We start from the raw sequence: 24,794 nt of genomic DNA on the forward strand, positions 1-24,794 counted from the left end.
GTCTGTTCCTGGTGTTAATATTATGGTTATGACAGTTTCTTGCAAATTCACTTATGTGCCTATGAACATACATTACATTATCAAGAACATATTGAGAAGCAACAGTCAAGATGTCAATTACTTTGAATTTTGCTCTCAATGATTCCTTGAATAAAATACTAAATAATATGTATGACGAAAATGCGGCTTAAATATAAAAGTTTTTAATATATCCGATACGATAACTTTATACAAAATGTAATGTTTGGACAAGCGATGCTTTATGATTTTTGTTTGTATAATTCTCTCAATGCTCGAAGTTGCGCACCGCTGTTGGTTTTGTTCTTGTAACTCGAACTAATGAATAAAACCGAGCTAAAACTGACAACTTGCTCAAAGGATTTTTGGCAATATTATTCTTTCAGTTGCCGAGGTATGTTTTAAATACACATGTTTATTATATTTTATATATTTATTTATATACTAGAAGTGTCTCTTTAAGTAAAGTTTGATACAAATATAAAAATTTTAGCATTTTACTAAATATAAAAACAAATTTAATTAAAAAAATTATACATTTTTGTTCCGGCTATTCTCCGAATCGGATGGGATCATATTAACAGGCCTTTCACTAGTACTACTTATAATAAATATTAATAATCGAAGTGCCATAAAATTGTTAATGAAATAAGATTGGTAATTTTTTGGTCAGATTATTGGGTAAGCAAAATCTGCGTGAGTAGGTAAATTCAAATTAAATATTTTTATTTAAAATAGGATTTCACATCACTTATTGAAAGTCAAAAACACAGCGGGCTCTTTTTTTATAAAAAAATATGGTTTCAAACTAATATAGTACAATTAAACTTATTATTTGATAGTCTGAAGGTGGTCACAATAATGCCACAAAAAGGCCCAATCTGTGGTATCATTAAGAAAGTCATTTATGTTATAGTAACCTTCACCACACAAAGGCTTTTTAACAATTCTTTTGAATATCGTAAATAATACACATACAATTACTATCAAAATTAAAAACAGAAACTATTGACCTTTTCTCTGATTAATCTCTTCAGTTTTTAAACTATACTAACCACGCAAGAAGTTATCCTTGTTTGATGTAACGAAACAAAAATCTCTTCATCTTATTGACTCCTCGTGATCTTTTGCGTTTGTAGAAATAACACTACCTATCGTAAGAAATTACCTTTATTTTAATATCATTAAATTATTTTAATAAAATTAGAATCAATGTTTGTTCTCACATTCACATTGTGATACATAGCAACTCCTACAGCTCGAACATTTGGTCTATTATTAATTGAACAAGTGCTGACGAGGCAAACGTTATTTTGCAATATAAATTAAGCACCCCGCGCCCGCTCATTGTATGAATTGTCATAATATGTAAGTAAATGTTATTGACCGAATTATTTGTATTTCAAATACAAAGGTAATTCTTTGTAAAAAATTTAAGTAATCACCAAACTTTTATATATATTATATATTTATTTATATACTAGAAGTGTCTTTTTATTTAGTTTCATAAAACTTTAAAAATAACAGCATTTTAATAAATGCAAAAAAAAATTACAAAAAGATTAATATCTGTTTGTTCCGGCTATTTCCGGACCTTTCACTAGCGCATAGGCTATAACAATAAGTTTTAATTCAAAATAAGATTGACCAATTCAAATTAATAATGATATTTATTTGGTCAGATTATCGGGTGAGCAAAATCTTCGTGAGTAGGTAAATTGGTACACAATCTAATGGTATAATTATTATTCTGATCGGTTTAGTAGTTTTTGCTGTATACCCGAAGGAAAAACCGGCTCTCCATTTATAGATAATTATTTATTAAAGTATTCATTATCGTATAATAAAGTATCACTCAATATTTTAATGGTTATACAAAACGATACTTGGTTAAACTAAACAATAAAAGTCCCGGTTCTCATATAATAGAAAAAAAAATGTATTGATGGCTTATTCACCAGTGGGAGGCTCCTTTGCACAGGAAGCCGGCTAGATTATGGGTACCACAACGGCGCCTATTTCTGTCGTGAAGCAGTAATATGTAGAATTACTGTGTTTCGGTCTGAAGGGCGTCGTAGCTAGTGAAATTACTGGGCAAATGAGGCTTAACATCATATGTCTCAAGGTGACGAGCGCAATTGTAGTGCCGCTCAGAATTATTGGGTTTTGAGGGAATCCTGAGCGGCACTGCATTGTAATGGGCATGGCGTATCAATAACCATCAGCTGAACGTCCTGCTCGTCTCGTCCCTTATTATCATAAAAAAAAAAACATTATAGCGAAAATACACACTAATTTAAAAAATAACCCATGCGACCAGAACGCTTTAATATAGATCGTTCACAACACGATCAAATACAGCAAAGTTAAATTAATCAACACATACAAATAAGCTTTAACTCTTTAATTTGTTCCATTTCTCGTTCGATTTTCCTGATATTCGTATTTATCGCAGTGCCGTGCAAATAGACGATGCATTTCAAATAGCATTAATTAACTTGGAAATGCTGATTGAGTGTGTTTGATAATATTATATTTCCGTAGAGAATAATTTATTTTATCTTTGAGATTATTTGTTTTTTCTAATTGCTTTATCAACGAAGGATAACCGACGGAAACCTATTACTATGGCCCCTCTATCTGTCCGTCAGTGTGTCTGTATTTCAATTGAGAAAAAAGTTAGACAGATTTTAATATTTATGTGAAAAATGACAATACGAGCAGAACTTTTATATGCTTTTCTCTTAATTGTGTTCAGAACTCAAAGCAGCATCGCAATTAAGTTCGTCAATTTGTATCAGAAGATGCTAATACACATTAACCCAGTAACTTCACCAGCTTCAGCGCCTTTCAAAACAATACCCATTCGATCGGTGTGGTACCCATAGATGTATCATCGTTCTGAAGCGTCAGTCATCAATGGGATAATATCTATGATGGTACCCAACTCGTCTATATCCTACTCAAAGCCTCGCACTGTTTCTAACGCCCTTTGCTCTTTGATTTACCAAAAATATACGAATTTTAGAACTATTCATTAAAAATAACTTTATGTATTTTAATTATAACATTACTGAACTCTAGCTGTTACCCGTGACTTTGTCTACTTTTACCAGTTTAACCTGTGGGAGGCTCCTTTGCACAGGATGCCAGCTAAATTATGGGTACAAGGTGCCTATTTCAGTAATCAAGCAAGCAGTAATGTGTAAACATTACTGTGCTTCGATCTGAAGGGCGCCGCAGCTGGTAAAATAACTGGGCAAATGAGACTTCATATCTTACGTCTCAACGTGACGAGCGCAATTGTAGTGCCGATCAGAAATTTAGGATTTTACAAGAATCCTGAACGGCGCTGTATTGTAAGGTACAGGGCGTATCAATTACCATCAGCTGAACGTCCTGCTCATCTTGTCCCTTATTTTCATTAAAAAAAAACAGGGGTTCTGATGATATCAAAAATTACTTCATTATTCTGAATGCTCTAATCAAACCGCGAAAATAAATAGTGGTATACTCTTAGAAGGTACCGAGAGGAAACACTGATGTATCTATTTATTATAGAATCATGTAAATAATAACGTGGCTAACATAGTAAATTTTGTAATTTAAGTTATTAGCAGTGATTGTAGTGTACGTGGCAAATGTCTCCATGCAAAAGCAATATCTGGACGACCGAGCCTTGCTCGGATTTTTAAGAAGGTACAAAACTTGAATAAAAATAAACTAATAGGACATCTGAATTCGAACCGGGTTCTTCTGTTTTCCAGATCACCCACTGTGCTATCTGAGCTTTACAATCTTGTTTTATAGTTTGTATTCTAATGATATTGTAGCTGTTTCTCATTAAATACAGATAAAACTACCTTTTTTTTAATTGGAACCTAGCCAGATCAATTTCTCGCCCCTGAAACTACCTGTACACGAAATTTCATTAAAATCGTTGGAGCTGTTTCCGAGATTCAGAATATATATTATATACAAGAATTGCTCGTTTAAAGGTACAACATTATAGAGAAACGCCACAAATTCCGATCGTGAGCATCCAAATTTGGATGGTATCGAGCGACTTTGTAATTTCGCGGCAATATTAATGATACCGGGGTTTCCAGACCAGAGCTGAAAGCAATACTCCATATTATGTGGCTTGACTTGCGCATTGTACAGTACTGAAATCAGAACCGTCTTGAAGTATTTCCTTACTTGCATAGCAATCATTGGAGATTTCGAGACCCAGTATTCCAATATTAGGTGGTGCATTACTTGAAGTTCTGTAAAATAACCAAACTTCATATCTATTAAGTTTGAGGAGTTCATTCAAATACAATTTTATCAGATTTGAGTTATTTATGTTGCGACCATACTCGAAGTGCACAATCTAAGTTTCTTATATGTTTTAGATATCTGAGATAATTTTACAGACCCCAAACATAAAACATCTACGTGCGTACAAAGTACACATATCAGAAGTGAAACTTCTTTGGCAAACTATTTTTTAAATCTCGTTTATAATTTTATACTTATCTGTTCTCTAAATACTAATTAGTTCTCTTATTACTATTCTGTTTTATAAATCTAATATTTTTTGTCAATTTTAGAAATTATTATTTTTTTCAATAAAATTTAGAAACGAATATTTATTAGCAGAGTGCCAAATTGTGGCATTACATGTGGCAGTTATTTGTAAATATTAGGATGTCCTAACCTCCAAACGAATTGACTTAAATATGCACATTATTAAGACTGAAAATAAAAAGATCCGCGTTTACTGTAGTACCAGACGTAATACGACAGAACTGCCATATAAAATTCTCGCTCATGCTATTTGCTTCATGCTACGGTCGCCCTTGCTCACTCTCTCAGTCGGACTCAATCGCTCTCACCCTCTTCTTGGACAAAACGTCCCACATTTTCGTGTCACTAATTTTGCGATTCATCCGTAAAATTTTTACCCTCATGAGCTCAAAGAAGTTTCACTTCAAAAGAAACACATTACTTGATTATCTTCTCCTCGATTTGAGGTTGAAATATTTTCCGCTGCAAAACTGTTATTAATATCTTTAGTTTTGGAATGTGTTCGTTTATAGGTGACAGTTTAGGTCCTTGGGAAAAGTGGGAGATATATTGTATTAGTGCAAATGTCATAGAATCGAGCAGCGATTACTCGAGCTAAATCTGTAATTTCTTTAAAATGATAATATAAAAATTCGCGTTTATCAATAATAATCTATTTTTATAATATATATGTTTTATTTTATTATAATATTAATTCCTATAATAATATTCATCGCCTCGGGAAGGCGCTGGTGAGGGATGCAACTTGCATAGCAGTCTGGCTCTTTCTGATGTCCAAACCACTTTAGTTGGTACTGGGGCTGCTTCTTCGTGTACCAAAGTCAGCAACCGTTGTAAATATCGGTCTCGCTGATGACATCTTGGTGCTATTAGGTGGCGAGACACTAGGCCTTGCTAAGGGTTCAACAGGGCTACTCAAGCTCTGGCAGCTATTTAAGCCAATCGACCAGGAATCCAACATGGAAATGCAGTCAGAATTCTTACACACAGTCGTCAGTCGTTTTTTAAAATAGTGTAATCGTATTAGTATTCTATAAGTAGTTATAAGTATTGTATTGATTTGAATAAAGTATTTAATCGAACACTAAATTGAGTATCCTAGCGGAAAAGGTTATTATATATTGGTGGAGATGATGTCATAACATGGTCAGAATAATGCTGTATTATTAACTTAACGCAACAATTTATGGCGACCACGTTCAAGTGACTGGTCACGGCTGACCAAATGTGTCTCGATTTAACGATATCATATTTTTATTCTATGATTCCATATTTCTATTAGATTGCTGATATTCCTTGCCAATATACTTCAAAACATCGTTATTGGATATAGTTATTGAAAAGCTAGTTGAACCTCTTAACAATACCACGATCCACAACCGTGAATAGCCTTTTCAGCACGACTATAAGATTATTTTATTTTACAAAGGGATGATATATGTTCAAATACAAAATTGTTGCACGATCTCAACTTCTTGATAGTATATTCGATATACTTACCTTAAATTTAACATGACAATAATTCCCTCAAAACCATTGGACCACCTATGGGATGCTACGAGTGGCTACGAGCTCACGTGGCTACATAATCCGAGATATCTAGGATTAAAAATACAGTTCTGTCATTTTTCAGCGTAACTTTATTACTTGAGTAGGGTTTCTCTTTTAAATAATAATGCATGTCATTAAGACTAGTTTTAAATCAATATTAATTAATAAAATATTTAAAAACACGTTGACTTCATGAACTAATCTTAATCTGCTCCGAGCTAAAAATAATATGCTTTACTTTTTTATAACGTCTTTATTATGATTATATTAGTGTTTTGATCTCATTGCTTGAATTATATTGGATTTAGTTTGTTATACAAAATTTGAAGCAAATTGTATCAACATATATATTTATACAACACATATTCACAACACTCAATATTTTCAAAGATAAATTCACAAGAGGTATCCGAGTAATAAAAAAAGAGAATTTTTCATTAAACAATGCCTGCAAATTGAATACCAATTCAACTGCAGCAGCATATCGTGAATTCTCCGCAAAAAGAACAACAGCTTACGAAGAGAATACAAAAAACAATGTTCAATCATAGCGCGTTCTCTCAGCATTCGTATTTTATTGATTCCTTCTTTTCTGTTTATTTTCAATGTATTCAATCAAGATGAAATTTAAACAAGGTAATTTTTTATTTAAAGGGTTCCGTTGCCAAATGTCAAAAAACGGAGCCCTTATAGATTCGTCATGTCTGTCTGTCTCTCTGTCCGTCCGTATGTCACAGCCCCTTTTTTCCGAAACTAGAAGAACTATACTGTTTAAACTTGGTAAATAGACTGTGAACTGTATTAAGATTTTCACAGAAAAATAGAAAAAACAAAAAACAATAAATTTGGGGGTTCCCCATACTTAGAACTGAAACTCAATTTTTTTTTCATGAAACATACACGTGTGAAAAGGTCTTCCAAAGATTTTTTTCTAAACTGAATAGTTTGCGCGAGAGATACTTCCAAAGTAGTAACATTTGTGTCCCCGTGTTACTTCTTAATTAAGAGAATGGTAAAACTAAAACAATGTATGATGTACATTCAAACTTCTACCGAAAATTGGTTTGAACGAGATATAGTAAGTACATTTTTTAATACGTCATAACTCGTAACCCTACAAGAACTTCAGCATAAAATGTTACTTGCTGTTACGGAACCCTTATGGGCGAGTTTGACTCGCACTTGACCTCTTTTTTAAAAGATAAGAGGACATTATAAAGTTAGCAGTACTTGTAATTATTACATTTATTTGAATCTTATTTTGTATCTATTATGGAAAGGTATATATCTATCATAAATTACGTAGGTGGTCAAACATGCCAATATAATAATAATAACATTTTTCTTGGAAATACACTGCAAGGTTATGTTTAGCTAATATACAAATTATTTAAGTTTTGTTTAGTGTTAATTCCGCCAATATTTGTCTTTAAAACAATTCGACACGTGTTTCACCTCTACACGAGGCATCCTCAGGACGTGTTGTCTCGCCAAAATCTGGCACGAGACTCCTGGATTTCCGCAAAGTAACGCCTAATTGCTTGTTTAATACTAAAAGAAAGTTATGTTATATTATATTATATAATCATGCCGAATTACTACTATGCAACGTCTTATACATGTTAGTTTCTTTTGATTTCGTTTATATAGTATACTAGCGGACCCGACAGACGTTGTCCTGTACACACGAGTTAAATTTGAAAAATCGGTCACACGTTAGGAGATCACTAACATACGTTGGAGAATTATATATAAAGAATCTAAACCAATCTCAAATTCACTGCAACACACAAAAAAACATCTAAATTGGTAGTGCCGTTTTGCAGGTAGTTCAATTGTGAATCTAAACCATCCTCGAATCCACTTGAACACACACAAAAAAATCATTCAATCGGTCCAGCCATTTAGGAGGAGTTCACTGTCAACACACATACAGAATAATTATATATATAAAGATAAGATTTAAATGTCACTGCCAGTACATATAGGAAAACCTCCTGTACGCTCATAGCCAATTAAAAAAAATTATGATGTACATAATGTCAATACTCGAAACAAACATAAACTCCATCTACTAGGCTCCGTAAAATTCCTAAATATTTTAAAGTTGTATTTGTTATGTTTTATAATAAACTCCCAAATAATATTAAAATATAACCAATTAAAAAATTTAAATGTATTGTAAGAAATGAATTCACATGTGTGGCCTATAATAATTTGAAAGATTATTTGAATGATAAAGAGAGTTGGGATTAATGTTTCTAAATTTATTGTTAAGGAATATTGATTTACTCATTTTAATGCTTTTGTACTTCATCCTGACTTGCACTAAATAATTTATTAAGTTTTACAGAGACTTCAGATTTTTTTTTTAAATTGAATTTTTATTTTGGGAATTGTGGAGTTTTTATTTATCAAATTATTTAATTTGCAACTTAAATAGTTTTATTATGTAAAATTACATTCAGTTCTTTTGTCTTGAGACTAACCAATATTATAATGAAGCAGAAATTCGGGATTAAAATTTTACTTGAACTAAAGCCAGCGTAACTGACCTTAATGCCTTTCATTTTTCAAACTCATACTTGTCAAGTGCAGCCTGCAGGTAACGAAGCAATGATAAATGTGTAGCGTTTTAGAGAACTAACATCGTAACTGTACGCTGTTTAATATTAAAAAAAAATTATGAATTTAAAATTTTGAAATTAAAATTCATATTTCACAAGTTTCATAATATTAAAAAACGGTGTGAGTTTAAACCAACACGTGTGAAGGGCAAAAAACGAAAGCGATGTTATTAGTGTGAAATATATTGATCTATTTTTTGTTCTATATTCGTAAAGTGATAACATTTCAAAAAAATATAACGGTGTATTCTATCATTGTAGTAATTTGTCCTCTGATTGATCACGCACCCATAAATCAAATCGAGCCGATTTTTTCGGAATGAGCGTTACATAACCGAACGTGACAGGTCATTCCAATTCCGTACTCACAAAATAAATTGAACAGCGCGCCTGAGGAAGTTTTACAAAGTAACGTTTTACACTTAATTAATTTATACGTCTAGATAGAGCCTCATGCTGCTAGACAACTGATGAAAACAAGCCAGGTTTACTTAATAGTGCGTTAAAAGCTACGTCTTACTATTATTACTACGCGATTACACTTGCGATTTATATATATAGTTTTTTTTTATGGAATAGGAGGACAAACGAGCGTACGGGTCACCCGTTGTTAAGTGATCACCGCCGCCCACAATCTCTTGCAACACCCGAGGAATCACAGGAGCGTTGCCAAACAAAAAACAAAGTAACTAAAAGCCTTCTTGCCTGGCCAGTAAAAGTTGCCATCGTAATTTAATAAAATAACTCCATTCCATTGGGTAACTGTGTTAAAGGCACATAATTCTTCAAATGTAGTTATTTGTTGCCAGAATTCTTTCCACAGTTACGTCTGTGATGCACAACTTTATGTATTCGCCATGCATGCGGATTTTTGTGTGCCAAATTGAAGATTCTGGGTCACTGGATAATAGTTTCACGTAATAGCTTATACAACGGTACGAATGATATTACTTTTGCATGCTATCGTGTGACAAGCCTTAAGTCAAACTAATTAATATACGCTCATTTACAAAGAACACTGGCGGTTTTATATTTTATACTTGGTGTTAGAAAAAATAGCAAATGGTTTTATGCGTTATAAATATTTCTGTCAGGTCATAAAAGTATATGGTGATTGAAAACTACGTTCCAAATTCAAAAGGCTAAGGCTTGTTTTAAGGAATAACGTTTTTTTTTACTACAATTGTGATACAAATTACGGTGAGTTAATTAATTGTAAATAAGTTTAAGACATTTTTATTTAGCGGTCCTGTATATAGTGGACTTAATTAAAAATATCCAGCAAAATAATAACATTGCTTAAGAAAAGTTGCAGTCGATACGGCATTGCAAAAAGGCATAATGTAAGTCATTCAAAAGATCAAGATACCGAACAGAGACATCAAGACACCAAGTCTCTGTTAAGAGAAAGTCTGGATCTGTATTGATCATCAGATATTAATCAATCGCAAATCTTCATATTTGGACCTAGATGAAGAAACTCAAAGAAGTAAGAACAACTCAATGTGAAGTCTTTTTACCAACATCGAGACTTTCTTGTAACATCATAAAAATATCTAGAACTTTTCCGGCCTTGTAGGCACTCTTTTTGAAGGTACCCTTACCGTTTCATCCTGGCAATACCAAGCAATCAAGATCATCAGTTACGTAAATAAATAATAACTACGTTTAAAAAAACCGACTTCAAAAACAGAAAAGTATCAAATAACAAAAAATTGTATTTAATACACCTCTTATGTCAATCTTCACCTTTAATATTAATAAATACTATAATTTATATGTGCTAGCTTTTGATAGGTTCTACTTAGAACCTATCAAAAGCTTTATATATAAATTATATGGACTTCCATATAATGGCATCTATTTCGCATCGAACTAAAAAAGAATTACGTAAATCGGATCATAAATCTCAGAGTAATCGATGTAAATACATAAAAAAATACCGATCGAAATGAGAACCTCCTACTATTGGAAGTCGGTTAAAAAATACGGGTTGTACTCCATGAGTTAAAACAGAAAAGAAAACTTGCACATTAACGTTGGGCATTTTTGAATATCTTAGAATGGTTAGGAAATAATTTTGCACAAATTGCTTTTATACAGCATTCATTAATTGAAATACAGCAAATTATTGGTTAAATACAGCATTCATTTATTGCGGTATTGTACACAAAAATGACGATTTATATAACATATACAAATTTAACACTTCACAACTATTCCAATTATTTTACATAACAAGTTCAAAGTAACTGTTTGTACAGGTACTGGACGAATAAATTATATTTATTCGTACATGTATTAATTTTTTTTAATTGTGTATCATCATTACGTTGAAAATAAAATCTGAAAAAAAATATCTTTCATCCATAATTTCATTGATTGAATTTGTTATTTATCATTTGCTGAATTAATATCTTACAAAATATAGATAACACCTCATGTTATACTACCATCGATTTATTACAGAATTAATCAATGGCGCCGTGCGGATGTCGTAAAATTTAACGCTCATTATTTCCATAAGCACTCCAAAATAAGGTCAACAAAAAATATCAACAAAAGCACTTTTGTTCCGATTTATATATGAATTATCACTCATGCAATTAATGGAATAATATGCATTTATATGAATCCAGAAGTTACACAAAAGTGACACATTGAAGCGTGCAAATGGAACTTTACAGCTTATATTCATTTGAAACTGATGGTTCACTTATTTAACTTTAGCACTGAGCAGTGTTTGTACAGAGTGCGGCGCTTTCCGTAAATGGGCAAGTTGAACTTTATGCGGGCGAAGTTACAGAGAAACTAATGCGATTGTCTGTGAAATACTACTTTAAATAAACTTAATATAATTAGATTTTGAATCAGACAACGAGAAGTTGAATATTTATATTTATTTTGCGCACACTTTAATTCATAACCAACATTGTATTTTTTATCTTAACCTTCAACAGACTAGAAGAGGTATCATTTTATTCATCAAAGTCAAATTAAATTATTTAATTTTTATACACTTCTAAAAATATTGGTTAAATTATTGACATAATATTAATTCAAACATTTTTTTTTTTTATGGAATAGGTGGACAAACGTGCGTACGGGTCACCTGGTGTTAAGTGATCACCGCCGCCCACATTCGCTTGCAACACCAGAGGAATCACAAGAGCGTTGCCGGCCTTTAAGGAAGGTGTACGCGCTTTTTTTGAAGGTCCCCATGTCGTATTGTCCCGGAAAAACAGCACAAGGAAGCTCATTCCATAGCTTTGTAGTACGAGGGAGAAAGCTCCTTGAAAACCGCACTGTAGAGGACCGCCACACATCCAGATGGTGGGGATGAAATCCTTACTTGTGGCGTGTCGTGCGAAGGTGGAATTCGGCGTCAGGAATCAGGTTAAACAGCTCTTCGGAACACTCCCCGTAATAGATGCGGTAGAAGACACACAATGAAGCGACGTCTCTACGCAACACCAAGAGATCCAGCCGTTCACAGAGTACTGAGTCCCCGACAATTCGAGCTGCTCTACGTTGCACGCAGTCAAATGGATCGAGCAGATACTGGGGTGCGCCAGACCAGAGATGACAGCAATACTCCATGTGTGGCCGGACCTGCGCTTTGTAGAGCGCTAGAATGTGGGCCGGCTTGAAGTATTGCCGTGCTCTATTGATGACGCCCAACTTCTTCAAAGCCAATTTGGCTTTGCCCTCCAGATGGCCACGGAATTGGCAATCGCTCGAGATTTCGAGACCCAGTAATCCGATACTAGGCGCGGCTTTAAGAGAAGTGATCTCGAAGAGCGGTGATACGACAAATGGGGTTTTTTTAGTGGTAAACGCGCAAACTTGAGTCTTCTGGGGGTTAAATTGGACAAGGTTCAATTTACCCCATTCCGCGACCTTCTCGAGAGAGGACTCGATAGAAGACACAAGTTTCTCCCGGCACTGGTCAACGATTTCCCGAGAGAGACCTGCATGGCCCGTGTATACGGCATCACCAGTGCTGTCGTCCGCATAGCAATGTATGTTGGAGGTGTCCAACATATCATTGATATGCAGAAGAAACAGCGTAGGAGATAGCACACAGCCTTGGGGCACTCCAGCATTCACGGGCTTCGGGTTCGAGCAATATCCGTCGGCAACGACCTGTATGCTACGCCCAGTGAGGAAGCTGGAGGTCCACTTCCACAAGCTCTCGGGAAGCCCAAATGATGGAAGTTTTGAGAGGAGCGCCTTGTGCCATACACGATCAAAGGCCTTCACTATATCCAGGCTAACTGCCAGGCCTTCCCCCTTGCTTTCAATAGCCGCCGCCCATCTATGTGTTAGGTATACCAGAAGATCACCTGCCGACCGTCCATGGCGAAAGCCGTACTGTAGGTCGTTGATCAACTGGTGACCCTCTAGGTATACTAAAAGCTGGCGGCTAATTATGCTCTCCATGTTTTGAGAGAGCAGGGAGGTGATAGCAATAGGCCTGTAGTTCGCCGGATCCGAGCTGTCTCCTTTTTTTTGGATCGGATGGACAAGGGCTGACTTCCATAAGTCAGGGACTACGCCTTTGGAATAAGAGTACCGGAATAAACGCGTTAGCACCGGCGTCAACTCAGGGGCACACGTTCTAAGCACGATTGGAGAAATGCCATCCGGCCCGCTCGACTTCCTGACGTCCTACGAAAACAGAGCTCGCCTAACAGTTTTCTGTCTGAACTGTACTTCAGGCATAGAGCTCTGACATCGCGGGATGGTCAGCGGTGTATTTCCGTTGTCGTCAAGAGTCGAGTTGGAGGCGAAAAGAACGCACAGGAGCTCGGCTTTCTCTTTTGCCGTATGGGCCAGGGTGTTATTCCTCATGTGCAACGGCGGCATGGACGGCTGGTTGAAGTTACCAAGAGCAGCTTTCGACAACGACCAGAACTTGCTTGTTCCGGTCGGGTAACTGGAAAGCTGCTCGCCGATTTTGACGACGTGCTTAGACTTCGCACGAGCGATTTGCCGCTTAAAAAATCTGGAGGTACGGTTATATTTCCTCTTAAGAACTTTGCAGTTCAGATCCTTTGTACCCAGCGCCGCAACCCAAGTTCGATACGCCTGTTTTTTGCAGTCAGATGCTGCTTTAACTGACGCATCAAACTAGGGCTGTGATCTGCCACCGATCGGTCCTACAGAGCTTGGTATAAAAATATCCATGCCCTGCAGTATCACATCGGCTACTGCAACGGCGCAGGCACTAGGATCATCCGCAGGGAAACAAACCTTGCCCCAAGGGTAGGATGCAAAAAAGGAACGCATCCTATCCCAATCTGCTGACTTGTAGTGCCAAACGCGGCGGGTCGCTGGTGGTCTGCGACGGTGGCGTCGGATAGGCACTACACTCCTGACCAGGCAATGGTCGGACGTTCCGAGAGGGGCGTCGACAAAGACCTGGTAACCATCGGGATGTGTAGTCAGCAGAAGATCTAATAAGGACAGCATGTGGCTATCCACATCCGGGAGCCGCGTTGGCGACTCAACCAATTGGGAGAGACCATACGCCAATGCAAAATTATGCACAGATCGCCCTGCGTAGTCTGTGGTACGTGATCCAAGCCATTCAGCATTATGCCCGTTGAAATCACCCAAGACTATGATTTCAGCGGAGGGGATCTGTGCAAGTACGTCGTCAATTGCCGCTTGAACGCAGCTCATGAGATGATCGGTTTCTGCGTTACCACTATGGGACCTGTAGACACACGCATAGATGCGGACGCGGTCCTCTAAATCTACGCGGAGCCAGAGAGTGGAAAGGTCCCTACCCTCAAAATTGCCGAGACGGCGACAGCAGATATCCTCCCTAACGTACACACATACCCCGGCATGAGGCAAAAAATTGTGCTCAATTTTGTACCCGGGGTACGTTAAATATGACGCATCGCTAGGTCGAGATATCTGCGTCTCAGTAAGGAAACACAAGGCCGGCTGCGCCGTCTCAAGGTGGTGGTGGACGGAGTTTAAATTGGAGTGAATTCCCCTGATATTGCAAAAGTCCTCGTTGAGCGTGGAGCGGGGTGCCGTGGTGTTTCTGCCTCGTTTGTCCTCGGTCATGCGCGGTTCTGTGCCCACCCCAGAATACGAAGGGCAGCCCGAGCGAGAGTGCTCGGGGAGGGATTATCCGGCTCTGGTAGAGCCGGTACCTTCCTGGGGTAATATCTCTTTATGGACCGCTCTCATATTTTGTTGGGGGGGTAAGGGATGGCCACCGGTCCTCGACACTAACCTATGCGAAACATAGCGGCACTAGGCCGCTACTTCACGCCGGTATTCTGTGCGAGTGTGGTAATTAACCCGGACGAGTCTGGCCCGATTGAGCTGACGTTATAAGACGGCAGTGAGACTCTCCCACTTCTAAAAAGCCCTTAGTCGCCTCTTACGTACCTTCCTCTTAATTACCATTATTATTGAAACATGTGTGTTCTTTTCTCGTATAGTTTCGTAGTAGTTCTACAGGTTATATGCTATGGTCCTGATGAGAAAGGTCTTGGCCCTACCATATCGAATCAGAAATGAGGAGATCCATAGAAGAACCGAAGTCACCGATGTAGCCTAAATGATTGTGAAACTGAGGTGGAAGTGGGCAGGTCATATAGTTCGACGGACAGATGGCCGGTGGGGCAAAAAAGTCCTGGAATGGCGACTACGTGTTGAGAGACGGCCTCCCACAAGATGGATCGACGATCTGGTCAAGATCGCCAGAATACGTTGGATGAGGGCAGCGCAGGACCGATCATTATGGAGATCTTGGGGGCAGGTCATTATCCAGCATAGGACGTCTTTCAGCTGACGATGAGAATAACGCTACATATTCAGGTGAAATAATGCACAACCAGTACATTGAAGACAACCTTGCCTATATCGAAACAATATCCTTTTTATCAGGTCGATTTTTCTTCAAGCATTTATAACTCGAAAGGAATTCATTCCAACCTTGTCTTCATTATATTTATAGTCATGAGCAACCTTATTGAGACTTCTTTTTCATAGAATTAGCATTGTTACAATAATTGTTCATTGTTCTATTCGTCAATAATTGAAATAAATGCGACCAGAAAATATGACACAAAAGCTAGCAATGCACATTCATTTGGTATAGAAACCACTGTCAACCTACATTGGTACGGATTAAAATAGTCTCGATTAACTTTTAAAGTTTTAATTATCCTTTGCAATTACTGAGAAACCAAGCTTTTTTGTAAATATAATTTAATATCTTGGGAACAGAAAATATTATGTGATAAACTTCACTGAAGAAACTCAGCACCTTTTTAAATTGCTATTGCAGCAAAAAATTATAAAAAGCTGCAAGTTATGCTTGCTCGAGATTAAAATATTATTTACTCAATCTAGCTAATAAAATTTTATTCAAACTATTTTTATTGAGATTAAAATGAGGATACTCCTATTAGATAATATTAAACATAGTCTTTTAAGTTTTGTGTAATAAATTATAATATGCAATGTTTGTTCATTGAATGTATTGTCTTTTAATTCATTTCTACTTATAATAAAAATAATAATAACAGTTATGACGATTTAATCGTATAATTATATAATCATAATTTGATTGTATAATGAGGTAATGGTATTGAAATACGAAATTACAGATAGATAATCAAAAGAGAACTGGAGGGATAGAGATAGATATTCATGTATTATTAAATGGCTGATCATCATATTATGACATCAAGAATGCGATAGTTAATGAGATTCTATAATTAATGAGAATTTAATGAGATTTTGCACAAATCGTATATTTTTTCATGCAAGTGAAAACGTTTGGAAGACATATTGATGCAGCCTCAGTTTCCAAACACAGATAGCTGGAAAATTTCTAAATCATGCAACAATACTTGCTTTTTCAATCAAGCTTACACTTTAACTACAAAAAATCAACTGATTAGCCAAATTACTCTTCGACAACAATCCCCTTAATGCCCCACATACTATCGTATGACTAGCGCATATTCGGAGTCATCTGGAAGGCAATGCGAAATTTGCTTAAAACCAAATAGATTCAGACAATACTTCAAGTTGCTCGTACTCTAGCGCTCTATAATGCGTAGGTCCCACCACAAATTATTTATACCATCCATTAAAATGCAGTACCGCTCAGGATTCTTGAAAAACCAAAAAATATGAGCGTCACTATAATTGCGCTCGTCTCATTGAGACATAAGATGTTAAGTCTCATTTGACCAGTAATTTCACTATTTACGGCGCCCTTAAGACCGAAACACAATAATGCTTACACATTGCTGCTCTACGGCATAAATAGGCGCCATTGTGGTACCCATAATCTAGCCAGCATCCAGTGCAAAGGAGCCTCCCACTGGTAAAACTGGTAGATACAACGTGTGTCAGGAGAGTACGCAAACAGCGGGCAACGCTCAATGCTCTTTGAGACTGAACAAAACAAAACATTGCAATTATTCAAGCTGTTTTTGACGTCGTAATGTTTCTTCTTTACTTATTAGGAAAATGAAAGAGAAAGTGAAATAATGCGTGAAATTACTTATAGTTACTTAATTTTAAAGTTGAGCATATTGCAATAATAGTCTGATTAAGGGTTCGCAGTTGTTCACATAATGTTAAAACTGATGCTATGAGGCTATAACTGACATGTTTACGATTCATGATGGCTTAAGAAAGAATAATAACATAATACGAACTCAATAATATATGGCTAACAACTATTATGATATTTTGTACAAGTAAGAAAAGTGGATCGCATCCACAATTCACACGTTAATTACAATAATTTTTAAAATTCAATGTTTTAGACGCGCTTAGAAAAACAGATTAGATTGTATTTTCTGCGTGTAACAAAATATTACGTGATGATTACTACATACTTATATTAGTTTACAAACATTAATTTTATCAATCTCTTTCTCATATCCTAACGATACATCATTCCTCCTAATATATAAAATATGTTAATGTTATGTTGCTTATCACGCTTTCACTCCTAAACCGATTGTAATGAAATTAAGTATAGAGATACATTAGAGCTAAGGCTATAGGCTAGTTTTTAGTGCGAAATGGTATATTGTCGGATTGAAATCGGGTATGGTAGTTTGTATGAAAGTTCATCATCATCGAAGATGACTCCATAAAACTTTCTATTTAGGCACTTGATAAGAAATGACTATTATTAAATTAAATTAATTATTAATTAATTAATTACTATTAAATTCGTTATATTCGGAGATAAGACCATGAAACTTTATATTTAGTTAGGTACTTGATAAAAAGTAATAATTAACATTTGTTCGAGCATTTGGAAAATCTTACTTTGGGATGAAATAAGAGATTAATGTTCGCAGGGATATATTATTAAAGAGACTGCCCACAATGACAAGGGATATTCGCTTTATCGCAGAAGAGCGCCACCAGCATTGAAAGAGTAGTTTTTGTGATAATTATTTTCAAAGTATCCTTAAGAATAAAGAATGCTACCCACTATTACAAATGACTACTACTACCACGCGGAAAGCTAGTAGGATTATATATTTAGCTTTGTTTATTAGGCGTTTGCTAATATTTGTTTCAATGCATTCAAAAGTTCTCTAAGTAAGCCAACGAAGTCTCAATTCTGTTGTGAGTACTAAGTACACGGATAAAGTTTTTAACATAATACGGTAAGTCTTTTGGTAAAACTTTATTTAATTCTAATTATTCTTATCTGATTTATATATTTTAAATAAGCAGAAACAGTTTGTAGGTCTTTTCGCTAAATAGTAAAAACTTTTCCAAATATAAGCCAGCACAAAAAAAGAACCAATTAATGAAACTACAAATATTTTGTGTTAAAATAATCTGCATATAAAGTGATAACATCACGTTGAAGCACTATTCATACAATATTGATAACAAATAATTGAATCAAGTTGTTAGTTTAGATGACTGAGTGCGGAGAGATTTGTTTACCACAATCGGAATGTGTGTTGCAATAATTTGCAATTGCTTAATTACATTATGCAAAATTCGAGGTCATTAGTATATACTCGTATAATATTTAGTTGCTATTATAATATTTTTTTTCTGATTTTTTTTATATAATCATAAATTAATCATATTTATAAAATATTTGTACATAATTTACATTGGTAAATTTAGTTCTTATTACACTTGGTATATCAAATTTACTATCAGAATACTAACCATTCCTAATATCTTAGGATTTTTAACATTAAATCTTAAATCGATTAATCGATCTAGTTCGAAATCAAGAAAGATTTTGAGAAAGATCTGGATAGAGATGCACTATGCATTATAGGATCTTAAGTAAGCGAAGAATCGAAATGCATTTCGAGATTAATATTATAGATCTTCAAATGTTAGTTTCAGTGAAGGGTAAAAGGATAACTATTGTATTTTGTATTATTAAACTCGCCTCGTCTAGTTCTATCTTCCGACGTGTGTTCACGTTGTTGGCCTACTAGAATGGTGTACCCCTTTGTTTTGAAGAAATTGATGTCGTGTCGTCCTGGGAATACCACACAAGGAAGCTCATTTCACAGCATGGATGAACGTGGAAGAAAGTCCATTGAAAACCACAATTTCAATAAATAGAGGTTCTAAAGTATTAAATATCTTTCAGACACTTGTTAGGACCATCTATAATTATCAATAGCTTAAATACTATTTGCCTTTTGAGGTGTGTATTCCAGTCCATTAACATGGACACTACATTTCCAATTCTCATAGGGACTGGCGCAATATTATTAGATTGGAGTTGGTTTGCGACGCCTTAAGACGCAATGGGATTTGTTAAGACTTGAAGTCAAATAGACCAGTGGGAGGCTCCTTTACACAGGTATCACAACTTGTTTTTGAACAACAATTGTGTTTTGATCTCAAGTGCGCAGTAGCTAGTGAAAAACTAGGCACATGAGACTTAGCATGTCTTAAGGTGACGACGAGTGCAATTGTAGTAGTGCTCAGAATTTTTGGGTTTTTCAAGAATCCTGAGTGGCACTGCATTGTAATAGGCAGAACATATCAATTACCGTCAGCTAAACCTCCTGCTCATCTCGTCCCTTATTGCCACAAAAAAGACTGGTAGTTTCATATTCCCACAGAAAATAAAATACTAATGTCATTCGCACGTAGAACGCTTTCCCATAAATTGATGCTATTTCGTTATTTTATATGCAAATAAGTCTCGTAAGCGTGACAGATACGTCTACACTGCAAACTATATTTCACCGACGGCTGGAAATGGAACGGAACTTAAAAACCTGAACCGTGAATAAACATTTAAAAAATTGCTTCTAAATCATAATTTAGAAAGAGAATAAAAAATAGAAGTTAGACATAGAAGTGCACTTAAGATGATGAAAGATAAAAAGTTGAATCGACCTAGGCATTATGTTTCTCTTAATCTGCGCTATAAATTGATCTTAATTGCAGTATTAACATTATTAACGGGTCTTTGCGATTTTTCTTTTACGACAATATCCTGTATATTTCTGCTCGCTGGATAAGCCCCGATTTATCTAAGCCTCGATTTTACCGTTGGATTGAACCAGTCAATTTAAAGCTCAGTTTACACATGTAAGCGAGTTTGCGGCATGAATTCGCATTTTCCCAACGATAACGGAATGCAGTTATTGCGAAAAGGCGTATAAATACCGAGTGCCGAAATTCACACGTTAAACGTATTTGAACACGTTTTAAAGGATCGTTTTTGTATGTAGAAATATAGAATAATAATAACCAGAGGTCACTCACAGGTTTTATACAATCATATTTTTGAAGTGAAAACTATTTAGCAGTGGGAGGCTCCTTTGCACAGGATGTCAGCTAGATTATGGGTACCACAACGGCGCCAATATCTGCCGTGAAGCAGTAATGTGTAAGCATTATTGTGTTTCAGTCTCAAGGGCTGTGTGTAGCTAGTGAAATAACTGGGCACATGAGGCTTAGCATCTAATGTCTTAGGGTGACGGGTGCACTTGTAGTAGCGCTCAGAATTTTTGGGTTTTTCAAGAATCCTGAGCGGCACTGCATTGTGATAGGCAGAACATATTACCATCAGCTGAACGTCCTGCTCGTCTCGACCCTTATTTTCACAAAAAAAATATAATAGCTTCATTAGCAACGTTGAGCACTTTTCTTGGGATGGGTATACAATGTTAAATTCGCGTTAGGACAGGTGGTCTGTTCGAAAATTCGTAAGACAGTCGATGAAATTATGGATGAAAGTATAATTTCCCGAGAGATAAACTTTTAAATGTAAAATAATTGTAATAGTGTACAATTTTTTATGTAATTATGTAATATAAATTGTCATTTTTGTAAACGATAGCGCAATAAATGATTATGGTAGTTAACCACATAAATGCAAGTACTTTTATGCTGATAAATAAAGCAATTCGTGCGAAATTATTCCCTAACCCTTCCAAAATTCAAGTTTTCACATCTGCTGGCACTCCCGGAGTGCAACCCGTATTTTTGTTTGAACAATATTCATACAGACTTTTTTTAATAAAAGCGTCCTATTTATTACTGCTTATGATATGCAACCCGTTGACATACAGATGGACTAATAGACAGTGGAGTCTTGGCTATAGGTTCGGGTTCCCTTCATGTACAGGGTACCACTAAAAGGCTTAAGCATATTATACTCGACACTCACGAAAACGATCTTATATGAATGAAGTCATACTGATTATTAAACTATCTTAGATGACTATTAATGTTAAAATAATATATTGAATTATTTGTTTTGTTTTATTGTTTAATTCAAAATTATAAGAAAAATCATGGAAAACCTAATAACCTGGAAAAACCAAAAACTGCTTTGATTTTTACGTACCCTATATGTTAGAATTAACTTTTTAAGATGTTAAAAAGTTGCGATCGGAATTTTTTTTCTGTTTCTGTATAAGCAAAGTGTTCACTAAAAGTAACCTTTATTTTTCAACGTACAAAAAAGAACAAAAAATCTTTTGTGTGATGCGTTTTTAACATCAATACTCTAATACTGTAACTACACCTATTAGTTAGATACTTTACTAAACAATCAAGGGTTACATACAAAAAAAAATGCTCAGATTCTAAGCTATTGTACTATGAAATTATACGTGATTCTATTTTTTACAAACCATTGTCCTTTCCCAAGAAAATCTATTGTGTTAACAAAAGAACGAACGTACGAAGACTGCGGTAACGGACGCGTTTGCCCAAATCTTTGCCAAATCAATAAATTCGTTTCCACATCACGCACTTTTCGCCTTGTCATATTTCGGAACCTTGTTATAATTTATCAAAATTTTAAATGTTTATATATAATATTACCATTCTTTGCAATTTCTTTTAAGTTTAAAAAAAATGAGCTTATTTATTTATTTAAGGACAATTCATTAAAATATATATTATATTTGTATATTTTTACTGGCTACTAGATCATACGCTGTTACATGATAATTTATAATTAATATAAAAACTAAACACTGAGAATAACTTTAAAAAGTCAATTTACGGTTTATTTACGAATCACGAAAAGCATGCGCCACGTAGCAGTCCGCTACGTAACAATTTACGAACTTTAACTATCACGTATAAAACTTTTAAAATCATCAGAAAGTCGCTTCAAAGTATTGCATACAATAGATTATCGAATAATTATGAATTGTCAACAAGTTTTACGAGTCTTAAATAACTATAATTATTGTTATTTAGATTGTTTGACGATCGTAAAAAGTTTCTACAACTTTTTAAATTTACGAAATATAAGTTTATATTCGATATTAGCGTCGCAAAAAATGTGGAAAAAAGTGTACTAACTTGACAGAGGTCGCATGTAGCAGGATAGTAATGCCGAGTGCGGAGATTAGCGTTAAGCGTTTCATGGCGCGATTTTTTGGCGCATCGGGTCACAAGGCTGGGAATGTTCCACAGCCACCGAGTTCTGACGACGAACTGACTGTAGTCATCGTAGTCTCTTGCCGAGAGCAATCGTCCTAAGTCGTGTTTATTCGGTCATATCGATCCAAGCATGACCTGGGTACCGCTTGCTATTCCATCCGCCCTAGCGCCATACGGCAACGAGTATTCAAATTCTAATTACACCACGGAACGGTCGCATTAAAACTTCACGGGCGCCGCGAAATGTGTCTTCTAATATTAAAAATTTCAGCAAACTTTTAAAAAGTTTTTGTAATTTTTTTTTGTTTTAATATAGTAATTAAAATATTTTAATTAATTGTAAAAATATTTTTTTCACAAATTATAATATTTTTATTTGTTTGTTAAAATTTCATTTCGTAAGAGACATAAGATTATAAGTTCTTAAGATCTTCTTGCAACACACATGTAGCATTGATATTAAGCTCAATCATCACACTAATATTAGGATGTTATTTATGCTTGATAGAAAATTTACTTATCTTTACCACATAGAAAGTGTAATAAATAAAGTTTCATTATTATTAGGTTTTACTATGAGACACTCAGTATCTTTACAAAAGTCCCCTTGCAGGCAGTAATTTAGAGTATTGTAGCGTTGTTTGGCGTCCATATTATTCTAACGAATACTTAAGACTGGAGCGTGTACAGAAAAGGTTCATGTGGCCTCAATACTCAGCGAGATTTAAAAATGATTTAAAAAATCATATAAAAAAACTTAAATACATTATATCTCTTGATAATAGGAGTGAATTTTCGGATACAATGTTTTTTTAGAAATAATTTAGACTGCGCCAGTTTACTACGTTAAAGTAATTTCCGAGTACCACGCAGATATCCGCGTACTGCTATCAGTCCGGTCGTGCCTCCACGCACCAGAAAAGTCTTCGACGCCAACTGCACTTTCACTCGCTTATGTAAAATAACAAAAAAAAATTGCGGTGGTGGAGACTGCCGATGCAAGTGAAATTAAGAACTTATAGTATTCAAATTTGAAATTTGTAATTATTTAGAAATAATTTAGACTGCGCCAGTTTACTACGTAAAAGTAATTTCCGCGTACCACGCAGATATCCGCGTACTGCTATCAGCCTGGTCGTGCCTCCACGCATCAGAACAGTCTTCGACGCCAACTGCACTTTCACTCGCTTAAGTAAAATAATATAAAAAAATTGCAGTGGTAGAGACTACCGATACTAATGAAATTAAGAACTTATAGTATTAAAATTTGGAATTTTATATTAACTTTCACTAAATCGTTAATTATAAATATAAAAAAAATATTAGTTATGTTAAATCGCTGGAAGACCCAATGTATAAATAAATAAGACATGTGTTGCTTTAATATATAGCTACCATGTCCGATGGACTTTCACTACTTTTTTATGATAATAAAGGACGAGACGAGCAGGACGTTCAATTGATGGTAGTTAATGAATTTTAACATTTTCTACCCATCCCAATAAAAGTGTTCAACACCGCTAAGGAAGTTTTCACTTCAAAAACCACAAAATATCAGCTTGCATAAATAAGATTTGTCTTCAAATATTTCATCTATCTTTTGCATTTAATTACACCAACACCCTTTGATTCGAAACACAACAGAGCAAGCGCACTGTCGTTTTGTGGTAGAAGAAGAAGCTGTGAAGCCAGCGGTGTATAATATTCAATTAAGGTAATGAAAATGACAACAACCACATCTTACGCCATCATCGCATTTCCACTGAATTGAATTCTCTTTGAAGCATCTTCGTGGAAATCTGACGTTCAGATTTCTAGGAGTTCATGAGGAACAGTAAATTTTCCACAAATATCATATTATTCGTTATTTTGTCTGTATGAATCTTTTGCATTTAAATAATTTACGTGCTAATAGAAAATGAAAGAAAATAAGCTATAAAGCTCCAATAAGATCTCTATGGATACTTTTGAAGTGAAATTTTTGAGGCACGGTGAACACTTTCTTTTGAATTAAATGGATCTCAGCCAACACGCTCTCATATGTAACGTTCGGGTAAAGTCAGGAAAGGATGCGCGATGAGTCAGGAAAAAAATTACTAGAGGTATATTTAATTC

General features: G+C 35.2%; 1 protein-coding gene across 2 annotated transcripts in view; it reads right to left on the reverse strand.

Moving 5' to 3' along the window:
• Nucleotides 1-22,724, reverse strand: part of LOC126978690 (gamma-aminobutyric acid receptor subunit beta) — an 80,126-nt gene extending 57,402 nt beyond the window's left edge. For both annotated transcript variants that reach the window (XM_050827697.1, XM_050827696.1), the window contains exon 1: nt 22,599-22,724. In XM_050827697.1, coding sequence (XP_050683654.1) covers nt 22,599-22,663 — 65 coding nt within the window. In that variant the 5' untranslated portion in view covers nt 22,664-22,724. The remainder of the gene's footprint in view (nt 1-22,598) is intronic.
• Between the last annotated feature and the right edge of the window lie 2,070 nt (nt 22,725-24,794).

This window comes from Leptidea sinapis, chromosome Z (assembly GCF_905404315.1).
Source record: "Leptidea sinapis chromosome Z, ilLepSina1.1, whole genome shotgun sequence".
NCBI classification, from domain to species: domain Eukaryota; kingdom Metazoa; phylum Arthropoda; class Insecta; order Lepidoptera; family Pieridae; genus Leptidea; species Leptidea sinapis.